Raw genomic sequence first — 13973 nt, 5'->3', positions numbered from 1 at the left:
TGAACAACACCATGCCGCACTGAACAACACCATGCCGCAATGAACAACACCATCCCGCACTGAACAACACCATGCCGCATTGAACAACACCATGCCGCACTGAACAACACCATCCCGCACTGAACAACACCACCCCGCACTGAACAACACGATCCCGCATTGAACAACACCATCCCGGACTGAACAACACCATGCCGCACTGAACAACACCATTCCGCACTGAACAACACCATGCCGCACTGAACAACACCATGCCGCACTGAACAACACCATGCCGCACTGAACAACACCATGCCGCACTGAACAACATTATGCCGCACTGAACAACACCATGCCGCACTGAACAACACCATCCCGCACTGAACAACACCATGCCGCATTGAACAACACCATGCCGCACTGAACAACACCATCCTGCACTGAACAACACCATCCCGCACTGAACAACACCATGCCGCACTGAACAACATTATGGCGCACTGAACAACATTATGCCGCACTGAACAACACCATGCCGCACTTAACAACACCATGCCGCACTGAACAACACCATGCCGCACTGAACAACATTATGCCGCACTGAACAACATTATGCCGCACTGAACAACACCATGCCGCACTGAACAACACCATGCCGCACTGAACAACACCATGCCGCACTGAACAACACGACGTCGCACTGAACAACACGACGCCGCACAGAACAACACGACGCCGCACAGAATAACACAATACCGCACAGAACAACACAATACCGCACAAACAGTTTTAGATAATATTACGTCGCAGTCGTGACGCGGACATGACGTCAATAGGCGGAACTCACGGCAAAATTATAATCCGTGGGCCTGGCTTGCAACAGGAAGTAGGAAAGCGGCAGTTCTGGCAAACAAGACACAGCTGTTAGTAACACGATGACTAACAAGGCAAATATTTTTGTTTTCAGCTTGCAACTTGACCGTCTAGAGCGTACAAGGTAATTACAACTGTTTTTTTTTAGCCCTGAAAAGCGAGGGAGTGTGGCGTTTGGGAGGAATGTCGAACTCGGCGTCTGCTTCCAGCCACAGACGCCAAATTTCGACGATTATTTCGACTGGTCAACGGTTGTAAATTATTGCGTTGACTAAAAACTTTATTTAACTCTACTCTTAACTTTGCCGTTTCAGATATGCGGGTATTACACCGCGGAAATGACGTCAATAGGCTGAACTCTCGCCAAAATTCAAATCTGTGGGCGCAATGGCCTTGAGCGAGACACCGGATACAAACACGACGATTATCAACAGAAATATCTTTATTTTCCGCCTGCAAGTGGACCGTCTAGAGCGTACACGGTAAGTACAACTCATTGTGTTTAAAAAGATTTACGTTTGTGTAGTTTGCGTTGCGTTGTATCTGTGAATGTTGGTTGAGGCTAAATGTTAATGTTTAATTTCATTCCTTTAGGTTCCACGGTGTTTGTTGGCTGTATGTTTTCCACTGCAAGAAGAGGCTCGTATCATTGACCAGCAGGAGCTACAATGGTGAGTACCCCTTTCGTCTTCCATTTATGTTAAACACTTCCTATTTCATGTCTAACAGTACTCGATTTAACAAATAACCATAAATAAATACAGTGTGGGCAGTCACGTTAACATATGTGATTATCCTGCCTAATATGTTTATCACAAATATGTCACTAATCACTAATATGTTTATTTGTTTATCACAACACCTTTGGACCTTCAGCAATCGATTATTTACCTTCATCTACATAGAGACAGAACGATGGTGTCTTAAACATCTCATTCATTTCACCAAATAACTTCACGCAGGTGGATAACGGCCGTCTCGGTCACGCTATGTTGCGTGATGCAGTTTTGAAGAACCAAATGCATTTATTCAATGAATAAGTCAAGCTAGTTCTATGTTTATGATGTTGTAAGTTACGGTACCGATTGAAGTTGAGTTCGAAGCCAGTGGAAAACAGCGCTGCGTTTGTGCTCTCCAGGTACAAATGTTGTGATCTCTGACTGACGACCGGGCGAGACTCGAGTAAGAGATGTCCAAACGAGCTCCGGCAGGGCGGGCCAAGGCGGAGCGAACGGACGCCCTTCAGGCCGCCAATGACGAGCTGAGAACCAAACTGATGGACGTCCAGTTAGAACTTCAGCAGGAGAAGAACAAGGTGAAAACCTCAACAGACAGACACTGCCTGCCTCCCTGCCTGCCTCCCTGCCTGCCTCCCTGCCTGCCTCCCTCCCTCCCAGTTTTCCCGATGTAGATTAGACATGCGTGTGCCATGACTGTGTCAGCCTACATCAACAAATGCACCGAGGACGTCAGCACCACTAAGAATATCATCACCCGGGGCAACCAACGACCCTGGATGACTGAGGAGGTACGTCAAACGCTACGAGCGCGGAACTCTGCCTTCAAGTCTGGCGACAAGGAGACACTGAGGACAGCGAGAGCCAACTTGAACCGTGCCATCAGGATAGCGAAGCGAGACCGCAGTCGAAAATTTCAGGATCGTTTCCACGACGTCAAAAACATCAGGAGTATGTGGCAAGGCATACGGGCGATTACAGACTACAACTCACCCTCCCCCCCCCCGGTGGGTGTAGTTGATGCTGACTTTCTAAATGGTCTAAATAACTTCTTTGGGAGGTTCGAGGCACTAAACGGCACTCCAGCAGTTAAAACTGTCCCCCATCAGGAAGAGGAGGTACTCTGCCTTGACTCCGCCGATGTGTTGAAGACCCTGAGGAGAGTCAACCCCTGTAAGGCCCCTGGCCCCGACAACATTCCTGGGCGTGTGTTCAGGGAATGTGCAAGTCATCTGGCTGGGGTCATCACAGACATTTTTAACACCTCGCTGGGCCAAGCCACAGTGCCGGCGTGCTTTAAGACTGCCTCCATCATTCCGGTGCCGAAGAAACCTCAAATCACCTCATTTAATGATTACCGGCCTGTTGCACTGACTCCGGTTATGATGAAGTGCTTCGAAAGGCTGCTTAAAGGTCACATCGTTTCCAGACTCCCCCTATTATTTGACCCGTTCCAGTTTGCCGACCGGCAAAACCGCTCCACTCAGGACGCCATCTCCTCCGTTCTTCACCTGAGCCTGGCTCACCTGGAGGAGAAGAACACCCATGTGCGGAGGCTGTTCCTGGACTTCAGCTCAGCGTTTAACACCATCATCCCACAGCATCTGGTAGGAAAATTGGAACACCTGGGCTTCAACACCCCCCTTCGCAACTGGCTGCTAGACTTCCTCACCAACAGACCTCAGTCAGTCCGGGTCGGACAGAACACCTCTGATGTCATCACCCTCAGCACAGGCTCCCTTCAGGGCTGCGTCCTGAGCCCCCTGCTGTGCACCCTGATGACACACGACTGCGTCCTCAGGTTCACCACCAATCACATCGTGAAGTCAGCAGACGACACAACGGTGGTGGGGCTCATCAGAGACAACAACGACCTGGACTACAGAGAGGAGGTGGAGCAGCTGGTGGGCTGGTGCAGAGAAAACAGCCTGATCCTGAATGAGGAGAAGATGAAGGAGATCATCGTCGACTTCAGGAAAAAACAGCCTCACCACGCTCCACTGATCATCAACAGCTCAGCTGTGGAGGTGGTCAGCACCACCAAATTCCTGGGGGTCCACATCACAGAAGACCTCACCTGGACTATGAACACTACGGCACTGGTCAAGAGGGCACAGAAGCGCTTGTACTTCCTGCGGAGGATGAGGAGAGCCCACCTGCCCCCACCCATCATGAGGACGTTCTACAGGAGCACCATAGAGAGCATTCTGACAAGCTGTCTCTCTGTGTGGTGTGGAGGCTGCACCGCCTCCGATTGGAAGAACGTGAGGAGAGTGGTGAGGACAGCAGAGAGGATCATAGGGGCTCCTCTTCCCTCCATTCAGGACATTTCATCTCAGCGCTGCATGTCCCGTGCCCGTAACATCATCAATGACCCATCACACCCCCACCATGGACTGTTCTCCCTGCTGCCCTCTGGGAAGAGGTTTGCAGCATCCGCTGCAGGTCCACCAGGTTCTGCAACAGCTTTTTCCCTGCTGTCATCAGACTGTTGAACACTAGAACTGTTGAGCTCTAAACTGAACTCTGCATCACACATTCACAGAACTGTACTTTATGACACTACGGACCTCTATCTTGCACTATCTCGCACTACCAACTTTACTGAACTTGTATAAACCCTTTAAATAGAAGTTTAATACATGGTTTAGCATTCCTCTGCACACTCTTGAATACTGTTTTGCCTACTTGCACTATTGCATAATTATCACTGCTGCACTTTATACTTATTTTTAATATATATATATATATATATATATAGTATATATGTATATATATATATTTTCATAGGATATGTTACTTCTATTCAACTGCAATATCACTACTTTGTTGTAAGACGTATGCAACGGAATTTCGTTTTGTATGCACCATGTGCAGACAAGATGACAATAAAGTTTGTCTAAGTCTAAGTCATGTCAGGTCAGCTGTCTGGAGAGAGAGAGAAGTCAGGACCTGCGGGCGGAGCACCACCGTGCCACCGCCGCCATGACGGAACTCAAAAGCAAACTCCATGAGGAGAAGCAGAAAGAGTTAGCCATTACCAGGGAGACATTACTGCGGCAGCATGAAATGGAGCTGATGAGAGTGATCAAAATCAAAGATGGAGAGATCCAGCGACTGAATGCCTTGGTCCTCAGCCTGAGGGACGGCTCCATGGACAAGGTGATCCGCTCTATCCGTGTCTGACTATCCGCACGCCACGTCGGGCTTCGATGCGGCCGCTACCGTATTGTGTAGCTTGTCCCCAGTAAGCGTCGCGGCGCTCCGTTGCGGTCTCAACGGCCCGGTGTGGCGCAATGTCTGCTCAGGTGAGGAGGGGGGGCGCTTTGCTGGCGGAGGTGGAGGAGACGCGGCGGTGTCGGGAGACCGAGCGGTGTCGCCTCCACCAGGAGCGCGGAAGAAGCCCTGGCAGCGGCCCAGCAGGCCTGGCAGTCCCGAGCGGCCGAGCTCCGATCGGCTCATCACCAGCATCGGGAGGAGCTGAGCCGAACCAAGAGAGACTGCGAGAGGGAGATCCGCCGACTGGTAGGACTGATCAGATGCGCGGTGCGTGGCTATGTTCCCAATTTCGTTGTATACCTGCAGTGCAATGACACCTAAGGCATTCTATTCTATTCTATTTCACAAGAAGAAAATGTCCGGTTGCTCGCTTCGCTTTTGTCACAGCAAAGGTGTTCTAGTCGATTCAAGAAAAAAATTGGCCGGTTGCTCTCTTTGTTTTTGTCACAATTCTGGCAAATGAGTTTGCCCGCCTGCCTGAGCGCTCCCCGTTTGTACATCCAGACGGATGAGATCAAGCTGAAAGACAGAGCGGTTAGTGTTTTGGATGAAGCCCTGGGGCCGGCCACGTCCACCGCCTTCAGCTGCAGACTCAGGCTGCCGAGCAGCAGATCGCTGCCCTGAGGGATTCCCAAAGGGCGGGCCTAAACTACCCTGGAAGTGGGGTCAACGCCGCTACTAGCAATCCTCTTCATTGCGTAAGCCACCTCATCACACACTTGCAGTACGCATGACTTAGTTCGTTGCTGGAGGAAGGTAGCACAAAAACAGTTTTGAACTTTGAACGAGTGCTTGTGTGTGTGTGTTGCGGGGCGTTTTCAGTCTCAGGAGGATCGGGACACGCGACGGTTTCATCTGAAAATCGCTGAGCTCAGCGCAGTCATCAGGAAACTGGAGGATCGAAACGCCCTGCTTTCTGAAGAGCGCAATGAACTGGTAATTTATTGACGGCACGCTTGAAGGTTTGCGCTACGTTTGATGCGCGCCATCCAGCGAGGCACCCATTGCGCTTGCTTATTAGTTGAGCGGCGCGGCGAGTCGGTTGCCTGGTAGATGTCTTTTATTGGGAGCCAAAGCCACGATTCCGTTCAAACCGATGCAAAAGGAATGGATACGTTCTGGCCCGCGTGTTGTGCGTCTTTCACATCCCGCACTTCATGCTTGCAGCTAAAGCGACTGAGAGAAACAGAAAGCCAGTTTCTGCCACTCCTGTACAAAAACAAACGCCTGAGCAGGAAGAATGAAGAACTCTCGCTGGTGCTGTGTCGCCTTGAAAACAAAGTGCGCTTTGTCACCCAGGAGAACGAGGAGATGGCAAGCTTGGTAAGTCGACGCGGACAACGGCGGCGTGCCAACAGAGTCCACTGCATTTGTGTTCCACAGAGAAGGCCTAGTTCGCTCAATGACCTGGACCGCGGTTGCGGCCAGCAGGACGGTGAAATGGAGTTCCTTCAAGTTGTGGAGCAGCGGCACATCATCGACGACTTGTCCAAGGTCTTCAGGCAGGCGACTCGGTGCACGTACGGCAGCGCCGCGCTCGCTCGCTGTCGCCAGGAAACCTTTTCCGTCCAAAGCTTGGCCGGCGGCCGCCATCCAAAAAATTGGCCCCTTAAATTCCGACCTTTCAAGCAGGAGCATTGTGCGCACGCGTTTGAACACGCTTTAGACTTGTTTTGCCGTTTTCAGCAGCTCAAAGCTCCCGTTTTGTCAGCGCCTTTGCCACTCGCTGTGCGCTGAAAACGACGGACTTGCCCGGCTGCTCAGCCCGTCAACCATGAGCCGCGAGCGCGACGTCATTGTCCGTAGGCAGCTAGTGGCAAAATGCACCCTGTTAGAGTTGCGCTCGCTCCAACTTATTTTGCAAGAACCACACGGGAGACAAGTAAATTCTTTTGGACACCTGCAGGTGGAGAGTCCATCCGTTGTACGAATGAAGTCTGACTCTCGGCTCCTGCACGAGCATTTTAATTAAGAGAAACAGGGTGGGTGTAAGAGTGGATTGAATAGAGGAAGCCCTTGACCTCTAGTCAAAACATAGCAAGGGGTGTTTTACGACTTTGTGTAGGAAGGGATAAGCGATAGGGATAAATAAGGGATAAATAATATTATTTATTACAGGTCGCAGTCAAAGTCAAAGCAACACAATGATACGATAAAGATAATCTGGAAAACCCTGACACACCCTGTAGTTGTCACTTTTGGAAAAGACGAGCGTCCCTCCAATCATCGCCGGTGACGTGTTTTTCAGGCTCTGGAGACAGGAGCTCATGTCAGAAATGTCATTGTGAGTCGCGTTTGTTTCTGCGCCGGAGCCGTTCGTTCCCTTTGCATCCAAAGAATCTCAAAGGCGGATTATTTGTGTCGACAGGAGAGAGATTTGCTGCTACGATACCGACGTCGAGAATCTCTGAGGAGGAACAAAGCGTGAGGTCCTGCAAGGTGAGTCTGTTTGTTTGCGGCTGCTTGGTGTTGCGCAAGATGAAATGGCCTTTTTCTCGCTATCGTTCCTCTCGTCGATTCATCGTGAGGTGTCGCTTCAGTTTGTTCAGAGAGATGTTCGCTTCCGCGCCCGCAGGTCATCGAAACATTTTACGGCTACGACGAAGACGTGTTGGTGGACTCGGACGGATCGTCCTTGTCTTTTCACACCGACAGAACCCCCGACACGGAACCCGAAGAGGTAGCCCGCCATTTCTGCCAGCGTATTGACACCAAACATTCCTCTTCAGCCTGGAATCGGACTCGTCTTTGCGTCGCGGGTGCTTTGTCGCTGGTCTGACTGATTCTGGTACTAGTGCTGTGTTGCATTGGTGTGTGCATGAAGAGGCGGAGCTTCGCTACCGCCAGCTGACGCAAGAATATCAAGCGCTGCAACGAGCCTACGCTCTGCTAGCCCAGACCAGCGAAAGGGGACTACGACGCCGAGAAGGAGATCAAGGTGGCGCCCCTTCCCGCAACCCCCGGCCGGGTCGCAGCCTCCCCGTTCTCACCCAGCCTCGGGTGTTCTCTGGTCTGAAAGGAGGAGGAGGAGCCTCCCTCCTCCTCCTTTCAGACCAGAGAAAAGCTGATGGTAGAAATGGGTCACTATCAAAGCAGAGTAGCAGATCTGGAGTCAGCGCTGAAGCAACAAGGACAGGTAAGCTCATCAATGAGCACACCTTTTTCTCAGACAAAATAGCTACATTCTTCAGTCACTCATCCGTCTGGCATTACTGGACCAACCCCCCCCCCCCCCCCCCCCCCCCCCGAACGTGGCTGGGAAAATGCGGAGAAAAGCAAATGTCATTTTCCAGTCAACCAAAGAATTTGTGGATGAAAATGACACAACATTCCAAAGCTGTCCACGCGTTTGTCTCTTCTAGAATGTCAAGTGGGTGGAGGAGAAGCAGCTGCTGCGTCAGAGCAATCAGCAGTTGGCTGAAAAGGTGACGGAAAGAAAGGCGCTGGGCGGAGTCGCTTGGCGTCACACCTGTCGGGAAGCCCCGCAGATGAGGTCTGACTGTCTTTTCAGGTCAGGCGGATGGAGGCGGAAGAAGCGCGTCTGAAAGAGCACATCCAGGATATCCGAGACCAAAACGAACTGCTTGAGTTCCGCATCCTGGAGCTGGAGGTGGGAAGACTCGCACAAGCGTGTTGAGGCCAGAGATGTGACGGACGGACGGACGGACGGACGGATGCATGCCTCTGCCTTTCAGGAGAGGGAGTGGCGCTCCCCCGTCTTGAAGTTTCTGCAAGTCCGTTTCCCAGACGGCCTCAGCCCTTTGCAGATCTACTGCGAGGCCGAGGGCGTGAGCGTACGTAAGGCGTCCCTCGCAACCCTAACCTTAACCCGAGGTCCCAGAACACCTTACATTGCTCCTTGCGCCTTTCCCCCGGACATCGTCATCAGTGATCTGATGAAGAAGCTGGACATCCTGGGCTATAACGCCGTAAGTGTATGTCGAACTCCTTATGTTCGCACTCCACGAGACTCGGCGGCTCAAATGTGACTTTTGGAAGGCTTTGCGCTGAAAGAAGCTTGTTGACGCTGTGCCTTTGGGCTCTTGCAGAATCTCACCAACGAGGAGCAGGTGGTCGTGATTCACGCCAGGACCCTTCTCACCCTAGCCGAGAAGGTAACGCGCACGTCCACGCACGCTCTCGCATTCTGCTTATGTGACAGCAGCCTTTCCTCAGTGGTTAGAATACATCAAAGTGACCAAGTCAGCACTTCAACAGAAGATGTTGGACATTGAAAGTGAGAAGGTAGACAGACACGCGACATCAGCCAAGGGGAACTCCGGCAATGTGCCCCAACAATTCTGACCTTGAGCTGTGCTAGGATATGTTCTGCAAGCAGAAGGGCTACCTGGATGAAGAGTTGGACTTCAGGAAGTGTTCCATGGACCAGGCTCATAAGGTAAGCCGCCCTCAAATCTCCCGCCGGACCACTGATGGACGAGGATTGCGGCCCAGAGGATCCTGGAGCTGGAGGCCATGTTGTACGAGGCGCTACCGCAGCGGGACTGCCCCGCCACGGACGGCGAAAAAGCCAGCCACGCTGGCGTGAATGACGTGCTGACGGCGGATCAGAGAGAAGAGCTTAGGAGCGCCGTGGACCAATGGAAGCGAGCCCTGATGTGCGAGTTGAGGGAGCGCGACGCTTGCATCCTCCAAGAGAGAATGGATCTGCTGCACAGCGCGCAACAGGTAAGGGCCCAAAGCCAGCCCGGCACTTACTTGCACGCTTACTGGCTTTTGAATGCCACTTTCCATTTGTCCGTCCTAGAGGAACAAAGAGCTGAAAGAATTCATCGAAGCTCAGAAGAGACAAATCAAACAATTGGAGGAGAAGTTTCTGTTTCTCTTTCTATTCTTCTCCTTGGCCTTCATTCTGTGGCCCTAACACCAGCTGGTGAGTGAGCTCCAGCGGCACCGCACTCGACACCTCCGATACACTGCCAGCCGGTCTCAGACGTTGGCAGACGCTCCGATGCCAACGTATACCCCCCGCCACGGTGACAGAGGCACCGCGTCACACCGGCGCTCATCCAATCAGAAGGCAGGAAAAGCAAATTCACATGCAGGGCACTTTTGAACCAGAAGAGAGCGCCACAAAAAACGGTTGTTGCCCCAAACGCGCACTAAAAAGGGTCAGAATAACAAGAGTCCCACTGGCCAGCCGGGGCCACCCGTCCAGCTGTTTCTTCAGGGGGGAAAAAAATTGGAGTCACCGGTGAGTACATTTTGCATTTAGCTCTGCTTTTCTGCTTCTGTCTTCAAGTGTGTGGCATCCTGCGATCAAAGAGTCAGCCAACCCCAAAGCGGTTGACCTCAACGTCCCACCACCATGCCTACCAGAGCAGGTGACGTGATGCTTTGGACATCCTTCCGTCTCAGATGCCCAAAAGTACTCTTTGCCACATCTGCGGCAATACGGTGTCTTTTCAAAGGTGCAAATAAATCCAGCGTGGGCGGAACACGCACGTCTTCGGTTTTTCCCGCTTTGTTTGTGTGACAGCTGTTGTGAAAATTTTATACAAATAAAGTTGTATAGTACAGGTTTGGCCAAGCCGCAACTCCCGAACCGCATGCGGCTCTTTTATGTTCATATCAACATTTGTGTGTGTGTGTGTGTGTGGGGGGGGGGGGGGGGGTGGGGTTGTGCGTGTTGGCTTCACTTGAGTTCAATTTGGTATTTTGGTCAAAAGCGCATGTGGTGAAATTCCACAAAGTAGGATGGGCAAACACATTTCTTTAAACTATGAGTGTCAATTGGGCTCTCGAAATGGCAGGGAAAAGATGCACAGCAAAACAAAAATACGTAGATGAACACAGGACGTTTTAATCAGAGTGGGAAAGTTTCTATTTTTTGTTGAACGTGATGGCAAACCATTCTGCCTGATATGTCAGACCTCAGCGCATTTCAAAGATTCAAATCTTCAGCGCCATGCACTTCAGCTCACTCCATGCTAACATTGATCAGGCGTCGAACCCGCATCATCATGCTTAAGAGGTGGCCATGCTAACCAGTGCGCCATTATGTCAACGCATAATAACTAAGTCTACTGGTCAAAACAGCGGTTACTATATGACGTCGCTACGTCGTGGTCACGTGACGCAGACAAGACGTCAATGGACGTGGGCAGAGTTAACTTGTTTAAAAGGGAGTAGGCAGAAGAAATATTTAATTTATTTAAATCTATTTTGAGTGCACACCATTATGCCAATGCATAACAACTGTAAATCTACTAAACAAAACAGCGGTTGCTATATGACATCTGCCACGTCGTGGTCACGTGACATACGTGACGTCGATGGGCGTAACTTTCGCCGGAATTCAAATCCGCGGGGAGAGTTAACTTGTTTAAAAGAGAGTGGGCAGAAGAATTATTTAATTTATTTAAATCTATTTGGTGTGTGCGCCATTATGTCAATGCATAACAACTGTAAGTCTACTAAACAAAACAGCGGTTGCTATTTGACGTCTGCCACGTCGTGGTCACGTGACGCGGACGTGACGTCGACGCCTACTTTACATCCCACCGATCACAGGACTCCTCGGCTGCATAACCGTGCCCCCTTCCCAACCAATCGGATTTGCTATACGCGAAAACGACGCCAATGGAAAGAGCTTCCGCCCAAATTTAAATCCGTGGGCGTGGCTCGCAGCAGGAAGTAGGAAAATGGCGGCGATGTTGACAAAGACACAGCGGATGGTAACATACGACTAACAAGAGAAATATTTTTATTTTCTGCTTGCAACTGGACCGTCCAGAGCGTACACGGTAAGTACAACTCATCGTTTTTAAAAAGAAGTACTTTTGTTGCCCTGAAAAGCGAGTGAGCGTGGCGTTTGTGGGGGACGTCGAATTTCGACGATTCTTTCTGGTCAACGGTTGTAAATGATTGTGTTGATTAAAAAAGAAAACTTGATGTAACTCTACTTTTAACTGCCGTTTCAGATAGATTTGGAATTGCATCACATCCAATTTTGCCTAGAGCGTACACGGTAAGTAACACTCGTTGTGTTTAAGGAGATTTACGTTTGTAATAGCAGAAGTGTAGCCGCGTTGCGTTGTACGTGTGAATGTTGGTCCGGGCGAAATGTTAATGTTTAATTTCATTCCTTTAGGTTCCACGGTGTTTGTTGGCTGCAAGTTTTCCACTGCAAGAAGAGGCTCATATCATTGACCAGGAGCGAGCTACAATGGTGAGTAGCCATAACATTTATGTTAAACACTTCCTATTTCATGTCTAACAGTACTTGATTTAACAAATAACCATAAATAAATACAGTGTGGGCACTGAAGTTAACATATGTGATTATACTGCCTAATCTGTCACGGAGTAGATTGTTGCAAAGTAATATAAGATCCAAAGTTGTAATTCAGAATAGTTTTCAAAAGAAGGCCATTAGAATTATATACAAGTCTGATTACCCTGAACAAGCTATTAATTAAATCACAAATTCTTCAATTCAAAGATTTGGTAGATTATCAGACAAATAATGTCTAACAGTAATTGATTTAACACATCACGATAAGTAGATTGAGTGTGGGCACTCTCAAGTTAACATATGTGATTATACTGCCTAATCTGTTACAGAGTATGTTGTTGCCAAGTAATGTAGAATAGATCCAAAGTAGTAATCCAGAATAGTTTTGAAGAGGCCATTAGAATGATAAACAAATCTGATTACCTTGAACATAATAACAAGCTAAGTGTTTAATATGTCCTATGAAGTCAAAATTGGGCACCATCATGTGGTGAAATTTGGAATTGCATCACATCCAATTTTGCCTGGGAACAAACAGATTACATAAATCTTAGTTTTGAATAAGCCACTCCTTCTCAAACAAGTAAACTCTGCCCATTTTGCGCAGTAGATGTTCTGTTAATATCTAGTATTTATACAAAGTCATAATTTAAATTGCTTTCAACCTTCATTCATCGGTTCAACCAACATTACTCGCTCTTATTACCAACTTGTATTGATTTAACTAAGCGTTTAATACTTCCTATCAGGTCTCAAATCGAGATTTGGCAAAATACAATTTCAGCAAATCCAATTTTGCCAGGGAACAAAAATAGATTAAATAAACTAAATAAGTCCTCTTCCCATTAAATAAATCAGAAAAGTCTGTCTTGTAACCAGTCCTCTTCAAACAAGTAAAGTCTGCCCATTTTGTGCCGTAGATTTTGTGTCTATGCCTAGTATTTAAACAAAATCATAATTTAAACGACTTCTTTCCTTCATTCACTTTGGAAATTTGGAATTGCAGCAAATCGAATTTTGGCAGGGAACAAAAATAGATCAATTAAACTAAATAAGTCTTCTTCCCATTAAATAAATTAAAAAAGTCTGTCTTGTAACCAGTCCTTTTCAAACAAGTAAAGTCTGCCCATTTTGTGCCGTCGATTTTGTGTTAATGCCTAGTATTTATACAAAATCATAATTTAAAGGACTTCATTCCTTCATTCACTTTGGAAATTTGGAATTGCAGCACATCAAATTTTGCCTGGGAAGAAAAGTAGATTAAATAAATTTAATAAGTCTTACTACTTCCCATTAAATAAATTAAATACGTCTTACTTGTTCCCACTCCTTTTCAAAACAGTAGTTTAAAACGAGGGCCCTTCACTCAATCTTTAACCCCAACCCCGCACGTTGTGTTGTATCTGTGAATGTTGGTTGTGGCCAAATGATAGTTTTCTTTCATTCGTTTAGGTTCCAAGAAAACTTGATGTAACTCTACTTTTAACTGCCGTTTCAGATAAGCGGGTATTACGTCGCAGTCATGTGCCGTGGATATGACGTAATTGCCCGAACCTCCGCCAAAATTCAAATCTGTTGGCGCGATGGCCGTGAGCCACTGAGCAGCGACGATTATCAACAGAAATATCTTTATTTTCTGCTTGCAACTGGACCGTCTAGAGCGTACACGGTAAGTAACACTCATTGTGTTTAAGGAGATTTACGTTTGTAATAGCAGAAGTGTAGCCGCGTTGCGTTGTACGTGTGAAAATTGGTCGAGGCGAAATGTTAATGTTTAATTTCATTCCTTTAGGTTCCACGGTGTTTGTTGGCTGCAAGTTTTCCACTGCAAGAAGAGGCTCGTATCA

General features: G+C 48.6%; 2 protein-coding genes and 1 long non-coding RNA gene across 35 annotated transcripts in view; all 3 read left to right on the top strand.

Moving 5' to 3' along the window:
* LOC148385753 (uncharacterized) overlaps window positions 1-13973 on the top strand; it is a 226599-nt gene that overhangs the window by 177473 nt on the left and 35153 nt on the right. For 27 of the 33 annotated variants that reach the window (XR_015853117.1, XR_015853121.1, XR_015853119.1 and 24 more), the window contains one exon: window positions 11983-12060. Coding sequence is in view for 6 of the 33 variants with exons in the window: in XM_088356378.1 (XP_088212504.1) it covers window positions 11983-12060 (78 nt within the window). In the remaining 27 variants the exon portion in view is untranslated. The other 6 variants (XR_015853132.1, XM_088356377.1, XM_088356381.1 and 3 more) reach the window with 6 other exon arrangements.
* On the top strand, window positions 5378-7115 carry LOC148385760 (uncharacterized). Its single transcript, XR_015863525.1, has 3 exons — window positions 5378-5566; window positions 5691-5804; window positions 6036-7115. It is a non-coding gene; the product is annotated as an uncharacterized LOC148385760 (long non-coding RNA).
* On the top strand, window positions 8924-10434 carry LOC148385759 (janus kinase and microtubule-interacting protein 3-like). Its single transcript, XM_088401156.1, has 5 exons — window positions 8924-8983; window positions 9045-9113; window positions 9190-9267; window positions 9324-9557; window positions 9637-10434. Exons 2-5 carry the CDS (start codon window positions 9090-9092, stop codon window positions 9751-9753), a joined length of 453 nt encoding a protein of 150 aa, XP_088257282.1. The 5' UTR covers window positions 8924-8983; window positions 9045-9089; the 3' UTR covers window positions 9754-10434.

The sequence above is a fragment of the Syngnathus floridae genome, chromosome 16 (genome assembly GCF_059516105.1).
Source record: "Syngnathus floridae isolate MCC-2025c chromosome 16, RoL_Sflo_1.0, whole genome shotgun sequence".
Classification (NCBI taxonomy): Eukaryota; Metazoa; Chordata; class Actinopteri; order Syngnathiformes; family Syngnathidae; genus Syngnathus; species Syngnathus floridae.
This window is presented reverse-complemented; position numbering and strand designations above follow the sequence as displayed.